Source organism: Protomyctophum bolini, assembly GCF_963924005.1.
Source record: "Protomyctophum bolini genome assembly, chromosome: 14".
NCBI classification, from domain to species: Eukaryota; Metazoa; Chordata; class Actinopteri; order Myctophiformes; family Myctophidae; genus Protomyctophum; species Protomyctophum bolini.
In genome coordinates, this window is record NC_137875.1 from 20,739,296 (window position 1) to 20,759,106 (window position 19,811).

A 19,811-nucleotide genomic window follows, 5' to 3' on the forward strand; every position below is an offset into this window, starting at 1 on the left:
TATTTTGGGAGGCAAATTATTTTGGGAGGCAAATTATTTTGGGAGGCAAATTATTTTGGGAGGCAAATTATTTTGGGAGGCAAATTATTTTGGGAGGCAAATTATTTTGGGAGGCAAATTATTTTGGGAGGCAAATTATTTTGGCAAATTATTTTGGGAGGCAAATTATTTTGGGAGACAAATTATTTTGGCAAATTATTTTGGGAGGCAAATTATTTTGGCAAATTATTTTGGGAGGCAAATTATTTTGGGAGGCAAATTATTTTGGAAATTTATTTTGGGAGGCAAATTATTTTGGGAGGCAAATTATTTTGGCAAATTATTTTGGGAGGCAAATTATTTTGGCAGGCAAATTATTTTGGGAGGCAAATTATTTTGGGAGGCAAATTATTTTGGGAGACAAATTATTTTGGCAAATTATTTTGGGAGGCAAATTATTTTGGCAAATTATTTTGGGAGGCAAATTATTTTGGCAGGCAAATTATTTTGGGAGGCAAATTATTTTGGGAGACAAATTATTTTGGCAAATTATTTTGGGAGGCAAATTATTTTGGGAGGCAAATTATTTTGGCAAATTATTTTGGGAGGCAAATTATTTTGGGAGGCAAATTATTTTGGCAAATTATTTTGGGAGGCAAATTATTTTGGGAGACAAATTATTTTGGCAAATTATTTTGGCAAATTATTTTGGGAGGCAAATTATTTTGGGAGGCAAATTATTTTGGAAAATTATTTTGGGAGGCAAATTATTTTGGGAGGCAAATTATTTTGGGAGGCAAATTATTTTGGCAAATTATTTTGGGAGGCAAATTATTTTGGCAGGCAAATTATTTTGGGAGGCAAATTATTTTGGGAGGCAAATTATTTTGGGAGACAAATTATTTTGGCAAATTATTTTGGGAGGCAAATTATTTTGGGAGGCAAATTATTTTGGCAAATTATTTTGGGAGGCAAATTATTTTGGCAAATTATTTTGGGAGGCAAATTATTTTGGGAGGCAAATTATTTTGGCAAATTATTTTACACTTTTGGTTATTGAGAAACAGCTCCTAAAACATTATTTGACACTTTTGGTTGTTGAAAAACAGCTTCTAACCTTTATTTGACACTTTGGTTGTTGAGAAACAGCTCCTAAAACATTATTTTACACTTTTGGTTGTTGAGAAACAGCTCCTAAAACATTATTTGACACTTTTGGTTGTTGAAAAACAGCTTCTAACCATTATTTGACACTTTGGTTGTTGAGAAACAGCTCCTAAAACATTATTTTACACTTTTGGTTATTGAGAAACAGCTCCTAAAACATTATTTGACACTTCTGGTTGTTGAAAAACAGCTTCTAACCATTATTTGACACTTTGGTTGTTGAGAAACAGCTCCTAAAACATTATTTTACACTTTTGGTTATTGAGAAACAGCTCCTAAAACATTATTTGACACTTTTGGTTGTTGAAAAACAGCTTCTAACCATTATTTGACACTTTGGTTGTTGAGAAACAGCTCCTAAAACATTATTTTACACTTTTGGTTATTGAGAAACAGCTCCTAAAACATTATTTGACACTTTTGGTTGTTGAAAAACAGCTTCTAACCATTATTTGACACTTTGGTTGTTGAGAAACAGCTCCTAAAACATTATTTTACACTTTTGGTTATTGAGAAACAGCTCCTAAAACATTATTTGACACTTTTGGTTGTTGAAAAACAGCTTCTAACCATTATTTGACACTTTGGTTGTTGAGAAACAGCTCCTAAAACATTATTTTACACTTTTGGTTATTGAGAAACGGCTCCTAAAACATTATTTGACACTTTTGGTTGTTGAAAAACAGCTTCTAACCATTATTTGACACTTTGGTTGTTGAGAAACAGCTCCTAAAACATTATTTTACACTTTTGGTTGTTGAGAAACAGCTCCTAAAACATTATTTGACACTTTTGGTTGTTGAAAAACAGCTTCTAACCATTATTTGACACTTTGGTTGTTGAGAAACAGCTCCTAAAACATTATTTTACACTTTTGGTTATTGAGAAACAGCTCCTAAAACATTATTTGACACTTTTGGTTGTTGAAAAACAGCTTTTAACCATTATTTGACACTTTGGTTGTTGAGAAACAGCTCCTAAAACATTATTTGACACTTTTGGTTGTTGAAAAACAGCTTCTAACCATTATTTGACACTTTGGTTGTTGAGAAACAGCTCCTAAAACATTATTTTACACTTTTGGTTATTGAGAAACAGCTCCTAAAACATTATTTGACACTTTTGGTTGTTGAAAAACAGCTTTTAACCATTATTTGACACTTTGGTTGTTGAGAAACAGCTCCTAAAACATTATTTTACACTTTTGGTTGTTGAGAAACAGCTCCTAAAACATTATTTGACACTTTTGGCAAATTATTTTGGGAGGCAAATTATTTTGGCAAATTATTTTGGGAGGCAAATTATTTTGGGAGGCAAATTATTTTGGGAGGCAAATTATTTTGGGAGGCAAATTATTTTGGGAGACAAATTATTTTGGCAAATTATTTTGGGAGGCAAATTATTTTGGGAGGCAAATTATTTTGGCAAATTATTTTGGGAGGCAAATTATTTTGGCAAATTATTTTGGCAAATTATTTTGGGAGGCAAATTATTTTGGCAAATTATTTTGGGAGGCAAATTATTTTGGGAGGCAAATTTTTTTGGGAGGCAAATTATTTTGGCAAATTATTTTGGGAGGCAAATTATTTTGGGAGACAAATTATTTTGGCAAATTATTTTGGGAGGCAAATTATTTTGGCAAATTATTTTGGGAGGCAAATTATTTTGGGAGGCAAATTATTTTGGAAAATTATTTTGGGAGGCAAATTATTTTGGCAAATTATTTTGGGAGGCAAATTATTTTGGCAGGCAAATTATTTTGGGAGGCAAATTATTTTGGGAGGCAAATTATTTTGGGAGACAAATTATTTTGGCAAATTATTTTGGGAGGCAAATTATTTTGGCAAATTATTTTGGGAGGCAAATTATTTTGGCAGGCAAATTATTTTGGGAGGCAAATTATTTTGGGAGACAAATTATTTTGGCAAATTATTTTGGGAGGCAAATTATTTTGGGAGGCAAATTATTTTGGCAAATTATTTTGGGAGGCAAATTATTTTGGCAAATTATTTTGGGAGGCAAATTATTTTGGGAGGCAAATTATTTTGGCAAATTATTTTGGGAGGCAAATTATTTTGGGAGGCAAATTATTTTGGGAGGCAAATTATTTTGGCAAATTATTTTGGGAGGCAAATTATTTTGGGAGACAAATTATTTTGGCAAATTATTTTGGGAGGCAAATTATTTTGGGAGGCAAATTATTTTGGGAGGCAAATTATTTTGGGAGGCAAATTATTTTGGGAGGCAAATTATTTTGGAAAATTATTTTGGGAGGCAAATTATTTTGGCAAATTATTTTGGGAGGCAAATTATTTTGGCAAATTATTTTGGGAGGCAAATTATTTTGGGAGGCAAATTATTTTGGCAAATTATTTTGGCAAATTATTTTGGCAAATTATTTTGGGAGGCAAATTATTTTGGGAGACAAATTATTTTGGCAAATTATTTTGGGAGGCAAATTATTTTGGGAGGCAAATTATTTTGGGAGGCAAATTATTTTGGAAAATTATTTTGGGAGGCAAATTATTTTGGCAAATTATTTTGGGAGGCAAATTATTTTGGGAGACAAATTATTTTGGCAAATTATTTTGGGAGGCAAATTATTTTGGCAAATTATTTTGGGAGGCAAATTATTTTGGGAGGCAAATTATTTTGGAAATTTATTTTGGGAGGCAAATTATTTTGGGAGGCAAATTATTTTGGCAAATTATTTTGGGAGGCAAATTATTTTGGCAGGCAAATTATTTTGGGAGGCAAATTATTTTGGCAAATTATTTTGGGAGGCAAATTATTTTGGGAGGCAAATTATTTTGGGAGGCAAATTATTTTGGCAAATTATTTTACACTTTTGGTTATTGAGAAACAGCTCCTAAAACATTATTTGACACTTTTGGTTGTTGAAAAACAGCTTCTAACCTTTATTTGACACTTTGGTTGTTGAGAAACAGCTCCTAAAACATTATTTTACACTTTTGGTTGTTGAGAAACAGCTCCTAAAACATTATTTGACACTTTTGGTTGTTGAAAAACAGCTTCTAACCATTATTTGACACTTTGGTTGTTGAGAAACAGCTCCTAAAACATTATTTTACACTTTTGGTTATTGAGAAACAGCTCCTAAAACATTATTTGACACTTCTGGTTGTTGAAAAACAGCTTCTAACCATTATTTGACACTTTGGTTGTTGAGAAACAGCTCCTAAAACATTATTTTACACTTTTGGTTATTGAGAAACAGCTCCTAAAACATTATTTGACACTTTTGGTTGTTGAAAAACAGCTTCTAACCATTATTTGACACTTTGGTTGTTGAGAAACAGCTCCTAAAACATTATTTTACACTTTTGGTTATTGAGAAACAGCTCCTAAAACATTATTTGACACTTTTGGTTGTTGAAAAACAGCTTCTAACCATTATTTGACACTTTGGTTGTTGAGAAACAGCTCCTAAAACATTATTTTACACTTTTGGTTATTGAGAAACAGCTCCTAAAACATTATTTGACACTTTTGGTTGTTGAAAAACAGCTTCTAACCATTATTTGACACTTTGGTTGTTGAGAAACAGCTCCTAAAACATTATTTAACACTTTTGGTTATTGAGAAACGGCTCCTAAAACATTATTTGACACTTTTGGTTGTTGAAAAACAGCTTCTAACCATTATTTGACACTTTGGTTGTTGAGAAACAGCTCCTAAAACATTATTTTACACTTTTGGTTGTTGAGAAACAGCTCCTAAAACATTATTTGACACTTTTGGTTGTTGAAAAACAGCTTCTAACCATTATTTGACACTTTGGTTGTTGAGAAACAGCTCCTAAAACATTATTTTACACTTTTGGTTATTGAGAAACAGCTCCTAAAACATTATTTGACACTTTTGGTTGTTGAAAAACAGCTTTTAACCATTATTTGACACTTTGGTTGTTGAGAAACAGCTCCTAAAACATTATTTGACACTTTTGGTTGTTGAAAAACAGCTTCTAACCATTATTTGACACTTTGGTTGTTGAGAAACAGCTCCTAAAACATTATTTTACACTTTTGGTTATTGAGAAACAGCTCCTAAAACATTATTTGACACTTTTGGTTGTTGAAAAACAGCTTTTAACCATTATTTGACACTTTGGTTGTTGAGAAACAGCTCCTAAAACATTATTTTACACTTTTGGTTGTTGAGAAACAGCTCCTAAAACATTATTTGACACTTTTGGCAAATTATTTTGGGAGGCAAATTATTTTGGGAGGCAAATTATTTTGGGAGGCAAATTATTTTGGGAGGCAAATTATTTTGGGAGGCAAATTATTTTGGGAGACAAATTATTTTGGCAAATTATTTTGGGAGGCAAATTATTTTGGCAAATTATTTTGGGAGGCAAATTATTTTGGGAGGCAAATTATTTTGGCAAATTATTTTGGCAAATTATTTTGGGAGGCAAATTATTTTGGCAAATTATTTTGGGAGGCAAATTATTTTGGCAAATTATTTTGGGAGGCAAATTATTTTGGCAAATTATTTTGGGAGGCAAATTATTTTGGCAAATTATTTTGGGAGGCAAATTATTTTGGGAGGCAAATTATTTTGGCAAATTATTTTGGGAGGCAAATTATTTTGGGAGGCAAATTATTTTGGGAGGCAAATTATTTTGGGAGGCAAATTATTTTGGGAGGCAAATTATTTTGGGAGACAAATTATTTTGGCAAATTATTTTGGGAGGCAAATTATTTTGGCAAATTATTTTGGGAGGCAAATTATTTTGGGAGGCAAATTATTTTGGAAATTTATTTTGGGAGGCAAATTATTTTGGCAAATTATTTTGGGAGGCAAATTATTTTGGCAGGCAAATTATTTTGGGAGGCAAATTATTTTGGGAGGCAAATTATTTTGGGAGACAAATTATTTTGGCAAATTATTTTGGGAGGCAAATTATTTTGGCAAATTATTTTGGGAGGCAAATTATTTTGGCAGGCAAATTATTTTGGGAGGCAAATTATTTTGGGAGACAAATTATTTTGGCAAATTATTTTGGGAGGCAAATTATTTTGGGAGGCAAATTATTTTGGCAAATTATTTTGGGAGGCAAATTATTTTGGCAAATTATTTTGGGAGGCAAATTATTTTGGGAGGCAAATTATTTTGGCAAATTATTTTGGGAGGCAAATTATTTTGGGAGGCAAATTATTTTGGGAGGCAAATTATTTTGGGAGGCAAATTATTTTGGCAAATTATTTTGGGAGGCAAATTATTTTGGGAGACAAATTATTTTGGCAAATTATTTTGGGAGGCAAATTATTTTGGGAGGCAAATTATTTTGGAAAATTATTTTGGGAGGCAAATTATTTTGGCAAATTATTTTGGGAGGCAAATTATTTTGGCAAATTATTTCGGGAGGCAAATTATTTTGGCAGGCAAATTATTTTGGGAGGCAAATTATTTTGGGAGGCAAATTATTTTGGGAGACAAATTATTTTGGCAAATTATTTTGGGAGGCAAATTATTTTGGCAAATTATTTTGGGAGGCAAATTATTTTGGCAAATTATTTTGGGAGGCAAATTATTTTGGCAAATTATTTTACACTTTTGGTTATTGAGAAACAGCTCCTAAAACATTATTTGACACTTTTGGTTGTTGAAAAACAGCTTCTAACCTTTATTTGACACTTTGGTTGTTGAGAAACAGCTCCTAAAACATTATTTTACACTTTTGGTTGTTGAGAAACAGCTCCTAAAACATTATTTGACACTTTTGGTTGTTGAAAAACAGCTTCTAACCATTATTTGACACTTTGGTTGTTGAGAAACAGCTCCTAAAACATTATTTTACACTTTTGGTTATTGAGAAACAGCTCCTAAAACATTATTTGACACTTCTGGTTGTTGAAAAACAGCTTCTAACCATTATTTGACACTTTGGTTGTTGAGAAACAGCTCCTAAAACATTATTTTACACTTTTGGTTATTGAGAAACAGCTCCTAAAACATTATTTGACACTTTTGGTTGTTGAAAAACAGCTTCTAACCATTATTTGACACTTTGGTTGTTGAGAAACAGCTCCTAAAACATTATTTTACACTTTTGGTTATTGAGAAACAGCTCCTAAAACATTATTTGACACTTTTGGTTGTTGAAAAACAGCTTCTAACCATTATTTGACACTTTGGTTGTTGAGAAACAGCTCCTAAAACATTATTTTACACTTTTGGTTATTGAGAAACAGCTCCTAAAACATTATTTGACACTTTTGGTTGTTGAAAAACAGCTTCTAACCATTATTTGACACTTTGGTTGTTGAGAAACAGCTCCTAAAACATTATTTTACACTTTTGGTTATTGAGAAACGGCTCCTAAAACATTATTTGACACTTTTGGTTGTTGAAAAACAGCTTCTAACCATTATTTGACACTTTGGTTGTTGAGAAACAGCTCCTAAAACATTATTTTACACTTTTGGTTGTTGAGAAACAGCTCCTAAAACATTATTTTACACTTTTGGTTGTTGAAAAACAGCTTCTAACCATTATTTGACACTTTGGTTGTTGAGAAACAGCTCCTAAAACATTATTTTACACTTTTGGTTATTGAGAAACAGCTCCTAAAACATTATTTGACACTTTTGGTTGTTGAAAAACAGCTTTTAACCATTATTTGACACTTTGGTTGTTGAGAAACAGCTCCTAAAACATTATTTGACACTTTTGGTTGTTGAAAAACAGCTTCTAACCATTATTTGACACTTTGGTTGTTGAGAAACAGCTCCTAAAACATTATTTTACACTTTTGGTTATTGAGAAACAGCTCCTAAAACATTATTTGACACTTTTGGTTGTTGAAAAACAGCTTTTAACCATTATTTGACACTTTGGTTGTTGAGAAACAGCTCCTAAAACATTATTTTACACTTTTGGTTGTTGAGAAACAGCTCCTAAAACATTATTTGACACTTTTGGCAAATTATTTTGGGAGGCAAATTATTTTGGCAAATTATTTTGGGAGGCAAATTATTTTGGCAAATTATTTTGGGAGGCAAATTATTTTGGGAGGCAAATTATTTTGGCAAATTATTTTGGGAGGCAAATTATTTTGGGAGGCAAATTATTTTGGCAAATTATTTTGGGAGGCAAATTATTTTGGGAGACAAATTATTTTGGGAGGCAAATTATTTTGGCAAATTATTTTGGGAGGCAAATTATTTTGGAAAATTATTTTGGGAGGCAAATTATTTTGGCAAATTATTTTGGGAGGCAAATTATTTTGGGAGGCAAATTATTTTGGCAAATTATTTTGGGAGGCAAATTATTTTGGGAGGCAAATTATTTTGGCAAATTATTTTGGGAGGCAAATTATTTTGGCAAATTATTTTGGGAGGCAAATTATTTTGGGAGGCAAATTATTTTGGCAAATTATTTTGGGAGGCAAATTATTTTGGGAGGCAAATTATTTTGGGAGGCAAATTATTTTGGCAAATTATTTTGGGAGGCAAATTATTTTGGGAGACAAATTATTTTGGCAAATTATTTTGGGAGGCAAATTATTTTGGCAAATTATTTTGGGAGGCAAATTATTTTGGGAGGCAAATTATTTTGGAAATTTATTTTGGGAGGCAAATTATTTTGGCAAATTATTTTGGGAGGCAAATTATTTTGGCAGGCAAATTATTTTGGGAGGCAAATTATTTTGGGAGGCAAATTATTTTGGGAGACAAATTATTTTGGCAAATTATTTTGGGAGGCAAATTATTTTGGCAAATTATTTTGGGAGGCAAATTATTTTGGCAGGCAAATTATTTTGGGAGGCAAATTATTTTGGGAGACAAATTATTTTGGCAAATTATTTTGGGAGGCAAATTATTTTGGGAGGCAAATTATTTTGGCAAATTATTTTGGGAGGCAAATTATTTTGGCAAATTATTTTGGGAGGCAAATTATTTTGGGAGGCAAATTATTTTGGCAAATTATTTTGGGAGGCAAATTATTTTGGGAGGCAAATTATTTTGGGAGGCAAATTATTTTGGGAGGCAAATTATTTTGGCAAATTATTTTGGGAGGCAAATTATTTTGGGAGACAAATTATTTTGGCAAATTATTTTGGGAGGCAAATTATTTTGGGAGGCAAATTATTTTGGAAAATTATTTTGGGAGGCAAATTATTTTGGCAAATTATTTTGGGAGGCAAATTATTTTGGCAAATTATTTAGGGAGGCAAATTATTTTGGCAGGCAAATTATTTTGGGAGGCAAATTATTTTGGGAGGCAAATTATTTTGGGAGACAAATTATTTTGGCAAATTATTTTGGGAGGCAAATTATTTTGGCAAATTATTTTGGGAGGCAAATTATTTTGGCAAATTATTTTGGGAGGCAAATTATTTTGGCAAATTATTTTACACTTTTGGTTATTGAGAAACAGCTCCTAAAACATTATTTGACACTTTTGGTTGTTGAAAAACAGCTTCTAACCTTTATTTGACACTTTGGTTGTTGAGAAACAGCTCCTAAAACATTATTTTACACTTTTGGTTGTTGAGAAACAGCTCCTAAAACATTATTTGACACTTTTGGTTGTTGAAAAACAGCTTCTAACCATTATTTGACACTTTGGTTGTTGAGAAACAGCTCCTAAAACATTATTTTACACTTTTGGTTATTGAGAAACAGCTCCTAAAACATTATTTGACACTTCTGGTTGTTGAAAAACAGCTTCTAACCATTATTTGACACTTTGGTTGTTGAGAAACAGCTCCTAAAACATTATTTTACACTTTTGGTTATTGAGAAACAGCTCCTAAAACATTATTTGACACTTTTGGTTGTTGAAAAACAGCTTCTAACCATTATTTGACACTTTGGTTGTTGAGAAACAGCTCCTAAAACATTATTTTACACTTTTGGTTATTGAGAAACAGCTCCTAAAACATTATTTGACACTTTTGGTTGTTGAAAAACAGCTTCTAACCATTATTTGACACTTTGGTTGTTGAGAAACAGCTCCTAAAACATTATTTTACACTTTTGGTTATTGAGAAACAGCTCCTAAAACATTATTTGACACTTTTGGTTGTTGAAAAACAGCTTCTAACCATTATTTGACACTTTGGTTGTTGAGAAACAGCTCCTAAAACATTATTTTACACTTTTGGTTATTGAGAAACGGCTCCTAAAACATTATTTGACACTTTTGGTTGTTGAAAAACAGCTTCTAACCATTATTTGACACTTTGGTTGTTGAGAAACAGCTCCTAAAACATTATTTTACACTTTTGGTTGTTGAGAAACAGCTCCTAAAACATTATTTGACACTTTTGGTTGTTGAAAAACAGCTTCTAACCATTATTTGACACTTTGGTTGTTGAGAAACAGCTCCTAAAACATTATTTTACACTTTTGGTTATTGAGAAACAGCTCCTAAAACATTATTTGACACTTTTGGTTGTTGAAAAACAGCTTTTAACCATTATTTGACACTTTGGTTGTTGAGAAACAGCTCCTAAAACATTATTTGACACTTTTGGTTGTTGAAAAACAGCTTCTAACCATTATTTGACACTTTGGTTGTTGAGAAACAGCTCCTAAAACATTATTTTACACTTTTGGTTATTGAGAAACAGCTCCTAAAACATTATTTGACAGTTTTGGTTGTTGAAAAACAGCTTTTAACCATTATTTGACACTTTGGTTGTTGAGAAACAGCTCCTAAAACATTATTTTACACTTTTGGTTGTTGAGAAACAGCTCCTAAAACATTATTTGACACTTTTGGCAAATTATTTTGGGAGGCAAATTATTTTGGCAAATTATTTTGGGAGGCAAATTATTTTGGCAAATTATTTTGGGAGGCAAATTATTTTGGGAGGCAAATTATTTTGGGAGGCAAATTATTTTGGGAGGCAAATTATTTTGGGAGGCAAATTATTTTGGGAGGCAAATTATTTTGGCAAATTATTTTGGGAGGCAAATTATTTTGGGAGACAAATTATTTTGGCAAATTATTTTGGGAGGCAAATTATTTTGGCAAATTATTTTGGGAGGCAAATTATTTTGGCAAATTATTTTGGGAGGCAAATTATTTTGGCAAATTATTTTGGGAGGCAAATTATTTTGGCAAATTATTTTGGGAGGCAAATTATTTTGGCAAATTATTTTGGGAGGCAAATTATTTTGGCAAATTATTTTGGGAGGCAAATTATTTTGGCAAATTATTTTGGGAGGCAAATTATTTTGGGAGGCAAATTATTTTGGCAAATTATTTTGGGAGGCAAATTATTTTGGGAGGCAAATTATTTTGGAAAATTATTTTGGGAGGCAAATTATTTTGGGAGGCAAATTATTTTGGCAAATTATTTTGGGAGGCAAATTATTTTGGCAGGCAAATTATTTTGGGAGGCAAATTATTTTGGGAGGCAAATTATTTTGGGAGACAAATTATTTTGGCAAATTATTTTGGGAGGCAAATTATTTTGGGAGGCAAATTATTTTGGCAAATTATTTTGGGAGGCAAATTATTTTGGCAAATTATTTTGGGAGGCAAATTATTTTGGCAAATTATTTTGGGAGGCAAATTATTTTGGCAAATTATTTTGGGAGGCAAATTATTTTGGCAAATTATTTTACACTTTTGGTTATTGAGAAACAGCTCCTAAAACATTATTTGACACTTTTGGTTGTTGAAAAACAGCTTCTAACCTTTATTTGACACTTTGGTTGTTGAGAAACAGCTCCTAAAACATTATTTTACACTTTTGGTTGTTGAGAAACAGCTCCTAAAACATTATTTGACACTTTTGGTTGTTGAAAAACAGCTTCTAACCATTATTTGACACTTTGGTTGTTGAGAAACAGCTCCTAAAACATTATTTTACACTTTTGGTTATTGAGAAACAGCTCCTAAAACATTATTTGACACTTCTGGTTGTTGAAAAACAGCTTCTAACCATTATTTGACACTTTGGTTGTTGAGAAACAGCTCCTAAAACATTATTTTACACTTTTGGTTATTGAGAAACAGCTCCTAAAACATTATTTGACACTTTTGGTTGTTGAAAAACAGCTTCTAACCATTATTTGACACTTTGGTTGTTGAGAAACAGCTCCTAAAACATTATTTTACACTTTTGGTTATTGAGAAACAGCTCCTAAAACATTATTTGACACTTTTGGTTGTTGAAAAACAGCTTCTAACCATTATTTGACACTTTGGTTGTTGAGAAACAGCTCCTAAAACATTATTTTACACTTTTGGTTATTGAGAAACAGCTCCTAAAACATTATTTGACACTTTTGGTTGTTGAAAAACAGCTTCTAACCATTATTTGACACTTTGGTTGTTGAGAAACAGCTCCTAAAACATTATTTTACACTTTTGGTTATTGAGAAACGGCTCCTAAAACATTATTTGACACTTTTGGTTGTTGAAAAACAGCTTCTAACCATTATTTGACACTTTGGTTGTTGAGAAACAGCTCCTAAAACATTATTTTACACTTTTGGTTGTTGAGAAACAGCTCCTAAAACATTATTTGACACTTTTGGTTGTTGAAAAACAGCTTCTAACCATTATTTGACACTTTGGTTGTTGAGAAACAGCTCCTAAAACATTATTTTACACTTTTGGTTATTGAGAAACAGCTCCTAAAACATTATTTGACACTTTTGGTTGTTGAAAAACAGCTTTTAACCATTATTTGACACTTTGGTTGTTGAGAAACAGCTCCTAAAACATTATTTGACACTTTTGGTTGTTGAAAAACAGCTTCTAACCATTATTTGACACTTTGGTTGTTGAGAAACAGCTCCTAAAACATTATTTTACACTTTTGGTTATTGAGAAACAGCTCCTAAAACATTATTTGACACTTTTGGTTGTTGAAAAACAGCTTTTAACCATTATTTGACACTTTGGTTGTTGAGAAACAGCTCCTAAAACATTATTTTACACTTTTGGTTGTTGAGAAACAGCTCCTAAAACATTATTTGACACTTTTGGCAAATTATTTTGGGAGGCAAATTATTTTGGCAAATTATTTTGGGAGGCAAATTATTTTGGGAGGCAAATTATTTTGGGAGGCAAATTATTTTGGGAGGCAAACTATTTTGGCAAATTATTTTGGGAGGCAAATTATTTTGGGAGACAAATTATTTTGGCAAATTATTTTGGGAGGCAAATTATTTTGGCAAATTATTTTGGGAGGCAAATTATTTTGGGAGGCAAATTATTTTGGCAAATTATTTTGGCAAATTATTTTGGCAAATTATTTTGGGAGGCAAATTATTTTGGCAAATTATTTTGGGAGGCAAATTATTTTGGCAAATTATTTTGGGAGGCAAATTATTTTGGGAGGCAAATTATTTTGGGAGGCAAATTATTTTGGGAGGCAAATTATTTTGGGAGGCAAATTATTTTGGGAGGCAAATTATTTTGGGAGGCAAATTATTTTGGCAAATTATTTTGGGAGGCAAATTATTTTGGGAGACAAATTATTTTGGGAAATTATTTTGGGAGGCAAATTATTTTGGCAAATTATTTTGGGAGGCAAATTATTTTGGGAGGCAAATTATTTTGGAAATTTATTTTGGGAGGCAAATTATTTTGGGAGGCAAATTATTTTGGCAAATTATTTTGGGAGGCAAATTATTTTGGCAGGCAAATTATTTTGGGAGGCAAATTATTTTGGGAGGCAAATTATTTTGGGAGACAAATTATTTTGGCAAATTATTTTGGGAGGCAAATTATTTTGGCAAATTATTTTGGGAGGCAAATTATTTTGGCAAATTATTTTGGGAGGCAAATTATTTTGGCAAATTATTTTACACTTTTGGTTATTGAGAAACAGCTCCTAAAACATTATTTGACACTTTTGGTTGTTGAAAAACAGCTTCTAACCATTATTTGACACTTTGGTTGTTGAGAAACAGCTCCTAAAACATTATTTTACACTTTTGGTTATTGAGAAACAGCTCCTAAAACATTATTTGACACTTTTGGTTGTTGAAAAACAGCTTCTAACCATTATTTGACACTTTGGTTGTTGAGAAACAGCTCCTAAAACATTATTTGACACTTTTGGTTGTTGAAAAACAGCTTCTAACCATTATTTGACACTTTGGTTGTTGAGAAACAGCTCCTAAAACATTATTTTACACTTTTGGTTATTGAGAAACAGCTCCTAAAACATTATTTTACACTTTTGGTTATTGAGAAACAGCTCCTAAAACATTATTTGACACTTCTGGTTGTTGAAAAACAGCTTCTAACCATTATTTGACACTTTGGTTGTTGAGAAACAGCTCATAAAACATTATTTTACACTTTTGGTTGTTGAGAAACAGCTCCTAAAACATTATTTGACACTTTTGGTTGTTGAAAAACAGCTTCTAACCATTATTTGACACTTTGGTTGTTGAGAAACAGCTCCTAAAACATTATTTTACACTTTTGGTTGTTGAGAAACAGCTCATAAAACATTATTTTACACTTTTGGTTGTTGAGAAACAGCTCCTAAAACATTATTTGACACTTTGGTTGTTGAGAAACAGCTCATAAAACATTATTTTACACTTTTGGTTGTTGAGAAACAGCTCCTAAAACATTATTTGACACTTTTGGTTGTTGAAAAACAGCTTCTAACCATTATTTGACACTTTGGTTGTTGAGAAACAGCTCCTAAAACATTATTTTACACTTTTGGTTGTTGAGAAACAGCTCCTAAAACATTATTTGACACTTTTGGTTGTTGAAAAACAGCTTCTAACCATTATTTGACACTTTGGTTGTTGAGAAACAGCTCCTAAAACATTATTTTACACTTTTGGTTGTTGAGAAACAGCTCCTAAAACATTATTTGACACTTTTGGTTGTTGAAAAACAGCTTCTAACCATTATTTGACACTTTGGTTGTTGAGAAACAGCTCATAAAACATTATTTTACACTTTTGGTTATTGAGAAACAGCTCCTAAAACATTATTTGACACTTTTTGTTGTTGAAAAACAGCTTCTAACCATTATTTGACACTTTGGTTGTTGAGAAACAGCTCACACTTTGTTTACAGTAACAACCTGTTACTGACAGGATAAGATCCAAGAATATCTGCCAAGTGTCTAAATACACAATGGATGTGTACATTCATTTTGATGTACGCTGTTAGAAGTGCTACGCGTCGCACCGTAACACATTTTGATCTGTATTAAATTGCTATTTTGAGCTGGAAATGTCATGTAACTTACCAACATGGTCTTCCCATTTCCTGGAGGACCAAATAAAAGCAACCCACGTGCTGGACTTCTCAGGCCAGTAAACAGCTAAAATGTCAACATAAAGCAACAACACTGAATTAGATTTTGAGGTGTGTGGTACAAATGACACCAGACTACCAAGCAGAAATTCACTATATTTTTTTATTCTTTAAGTGATTACTGTTGCGGCGGTTTATAGGCCGCCGCGAGGAGCTAAACATGAGATTAAAGAGACGCTTGTATGACGCGCACGCACTGAATTCAGGTGCATTCCAGCTGTAGGTTTTACCATTTATTCTTGTCACCACACGTAAGTTACAACAGTTCCCAGGCTTTAGATATAACTGAACGTGGTTGTTAAGGTGAATAATAGGTGCGATTGATACGGTCAACAGAATTGTCTTCTCCCACGCTCACCTCCTCTCTCTATCCAACTTCCCTCACCCAAGTGACAGGTAACGCCATAAAACTAGAGTGACAGCGCCCCAGCCCCGGTGACACGCCCACTACCTGTGCAGTGCCCATTAAAGTGACATACCTTACGTCAATCATAATAGCACATTAGAATGCCACACATTACGGCTCCTACAATTACCTCTGGTCTTATTGAAGGAAGGATGACTATCTCCTGGAGGGCTTGCTTGGCCAAATCCTGCCCAGCAACATCGTCAAAGCAAACAGTTGCACCACTGTGGTGGGGGAATAATAATAATAATTATTATTATTATTATTATTTACACAGTAGCTGCAGTTTGTTTCTTCTTTAATAATGCTGAGTGTTTCACTGTCAGGACAATAAAACCCCATTAAATGTGGTAAGAAAGAGCCTCCCTCATAAATACCTGTCAATAATTTCATTAAGAATCAAGTTGGCCAATTTGCTGTCCACATTCTTAAAGTTTTTCATGTCCGTCTTTTTGGGCTGCTTCACACCTGAAGGTTTTCCATTTTGCACTTTTCCCACTCTTGGTGTAACCTTGAGGAATATTAACACACATGTAAATCCATGACCTACCAAAAGCAATTGACCCAACTGTATAAACTAACATCACCTTAACATCACAGGTTCTGGGAGCTGGTCTGAAACTAGTGGAGGGTTTGATGCATGCACCGCCTGCTCCAGTCTGGCTTTTCAGTCCCGGCTTTGACTGGGGTGAGACATTCTGAGGATAACTTTTCCTTTTAGATGCCAGTGTAGCTTCTGTGAAAGGAGATACGTTTTAATATTGGGGCAGCATTCTTTCAGAAATCATTAAATATTCAATTAAATCTTTATTTAATCTTGAATAACTGTTTGAGAAGTCCTCAATGATTAAAAATGTACGATTCACAAAAACAAACATTTATTACATTTATAAATTAAATGTAACGACTTACAAACTGGCGTCCCTATTTTGGGTATGACTCATTATAGGCGAAAATGTTCACAAATGGCAGATCAACAAGGTCATAGGCCCTCACGAGTCGTGACGCAACGTGTTGAGCCTGTAGATCGGCAATTTTCACTGTGCTACACTATTGTACCAATGTAAAATAGGGCTTAAATAAGAAATTATAAGTTTAATATCAGTAACAAAGGATGGAGGGAATTACGTCTAGTGTAAGTTTATTCGGCAATCCTCTACCTACACAATAAAGCTCAGCTAAATTAATTTCTATATAAAATGTAGTGTGAGTTCGATGTTCATTCATACATAAAAGACAAGATCCTTCAAGAATGGAGGATGGATGGAGGCAACCGTGTTTGTGGAGATCCGTTATTGCAGTATGTGGTCCATAAATCACTATTGTACATCACCCTAAGGTCCAAAAGTGAGTGATTTCTGTCTGACGGAATACCCCAGGGATATCATTTAGCATAAGGTAGGTAGTCATCACAGGTATTCATCACCGTCAACTGTTCTTTCACAACTTAACACCTGTGTCTACTTTCTAGCCCCGTTTGGAACCTCACCTTCCAGCCTCCGTTAGCATTGAGAAATGGCTTTCGCCACTGCTTTTGGGAGGCTCGACCCATTTCGACTTATGCAGGCAGAGGGATATCCTGACAGTGGCTACGTTTACATGAAGGGTGATCATTCCGAATAAATACTTCCGAATAAAATACATCCGATGTAATGTTTTTTGCCGAGAGTTTACATGGGAAATGGTCATTCCGAACGAATGTTTACATGGACGTTGCCTCGGTGTGATATAAGCCATGACACGTGAAACTACGCCATCTGTTGGACACATAAAATATAGGCAGTTCATTCAGTAGAGTAGCCTATGTCTCAACAATAGATTAGCCTACAGACGAAAGACCATATACTTTGAAATCCCATCATTTCATCTCTCGCTTGCTGTAAGCACTGGACCAGAGAGAGAGAGAGAGAGAGAACGCGCACACACACACACACACACACACACACACACACACACACACGAAGCAGTAAAACATCGCATTTATCAACTTTTCGCTGCGCGCCTCACAAGGCTATTGGATTTATGCACGTATAGGCATACATTGTGTAGAGCTGATCTACAGGCTGACAATGTGCCCCACATAATAGCGTATTCTTGGGACTGCGTGTGTGTGTGTGTGTGTGTGTGTGTGTGTGTGTGTGTGTGTGCGCAGGCTGACGGCATTGCGTCCTCTCTCCACTGTCTTTCTGTGAGTCCCCGATGCACTATATAATTTGAAAATGATCAGTGATCATGATCAACTCGGGACTGTTGGATCTTTGAACACTCACAGACCAGCCTACTGCAGCCTGCTCCACGTTTTGGGGGGGGGGGGGGGGGGTTTCGGAGCTGCAAAATGCAAGAAATAACGCACTCTATGTGCAAACTCCTCGGTGCGCCTTGGATATGAGCGCCTTGGAGTTGGAGCGCAATGGAAATGGACTAAATGAGCATGCTCAGAAAGTCCAGAATGAACTTACATCCGAAGCAGTGTATACATGAGTCCAATTTTCTTTCAATCGCATTGAACATCGGAGTAATCCGGCCAGTGACATCGGAATGGTTTTGAAATCGCATTGAGTGTTTTCATTCGGATGTAAGTTTTTGTAGGTGTTTACATAACAACGTTTAATAGGATTGAACTTCTATTCGGAATGAAAAGGGGATTTAACTGCTCATGTAAACGTAGCACAGTGACACGGAACTGACAGTGAAGGGTGAGGTTCCAAACATGGTTCCACCATGCTCACTTACCCAAGAGTGCAAGTCTTTCTTTTGCCATGGTAAGATTAGTCACCATTTTATCTTGAAGTCTCTTCGACCGATCATACTGCTCTCCTAAAAATAAAAATAAACAGAGCAAATTTCACATTACAGTAGCCCTACACAGACAGTACTGTTGTTTCTAGCTGCATACATTAATTAATTATTCATACATCACCTTGTCCGGTGACCTCAACTGCAATACCCCTTTCAAGCTCAGCGATGCCTTTCTTGTACCACTGAACAGCTTCATCCTTCACACCTGCCAGTCCACAGAGCATGATGTTATGACATGAGTGACTGACTGAATAAAGCATAATATGACTGTGTAAGAGATTCTCTTTGTTTGCTGATGGACAAACTGCACTCATAATAACACCGTTGTGCTATTTTATGTGCCACTACAGTAGTGGCACTACTGTAAGTGTATAACTGCTTCCCCGTGCAGCTGCATGGGGAATAAAGAAAGCTAGCATTCCACAAACATACTATTACTAGCCTCGGAGACCACGGGTCTTTTGTTTTCAAAATAAAATAAATACAAGACATAAAAGACAGTGACATACCTGTATCGTCTTCATCGATCCTTAGTGCCTGAGATATGCATTCGAACGCCTTCTTGTGATGACTTTTAATAACTTCACCGTTGTCTTTGCTCCTACCAACACTTGTTTTGGCCGACATGGTTCCTTGAAGAACACACAGCTGACTGCTGAGTCAGCGGGAGTTGGACACAGAGAATTGTTGTTTGTCCGCACAGCTGGGACGTTGACGTTGATTCCACCAAGAGACAGCGAACCGATACAAAAAGAATAAAAATGCTGAAATATTTACAGGGAAGACCAAATATTACAGTGCTAAGTAAGTGTGCTGCTTCTGTTGCTTCATTTCATCTGATCAAAAACAGTTCCGGGGTGGGCGGGCCAATGGTGTGTTTACGCCTAGGTTAACGCGAGATGTGTTCCCCTGTGTCATGGGTCAAACCAGTGTTTGACTGCCCCCTACTGTCAACAGTAGGTAATCAGTGCAACACAGTACTGCATCTACTGTGGGCATTATAGTGAGTAGTAGTGACTAGATCCAAAGTGTTCATTTGAGGGACAGAAGTATCATTTGTGGGATAGGGAGGGGGGGAGCAACTTATTACTTAAACGACAAAAAAAGAACGGGTGTACAGTAAATGTTTTAATTAAAAAGAAAATCACACTTGTGTGAAGTGAGTGGCGCT

General features: G+C 34.0%; 1 protein-coding gene across 4 annotated transcripts in view; it reads right to left on the bottom strand.

Annotated features, from left to right (window-relative positions):
* Positions 1 to 19,463, bottom strand: part of LOC308328697 (spastin-like) — a 175,567-nt gene extending 156,104 nt beyond the window's left edge. For all 4 annotated transcript variants that reach the window (XR_013965323.1, XR_013965324.1, XM_080782763.1 and 1 more), the window contains exons 1-7: positions 19,150 to 19,463; positions 18,762 to 18,845; positions 18,575 to 18,658; positions 16,429 to 16,577; positions 16,219 to 16,352; positions 15,972 to 16,065; positions 15,368 to 15,442 (exon numbers count right to left, since the gene is read on the bottom strand). Coding sequence is in view for 2 of the 4 variants with exons in the window: in XM_080782763.1 (XP_080638889.1) it covers positions 15,368 to 15,442; positions 15,972 to 16,065; positions 16,219 to 16,352; positions 16,429 to 16,577; positions 18,575 to 18,658; positions 18,762 to 18,845; positions 19,150 to 19,267 (738 nt within the window). In the remaining 2 variants the exon portion in view is untranslated. The remainder of the gene's footprint in view (positions 1 to 15,367; positions 15,443 to 15,971; positions 16,066 to 16,218; positions 16,353 to 16,428; positions 16,578 to 18,574; positions 18,659 to 18,761; positions 18,846 to 19,149) is intronic.
* Between the last annotated feature and the right edge of the window lie 348 nt (positions 19,464 to 19,811).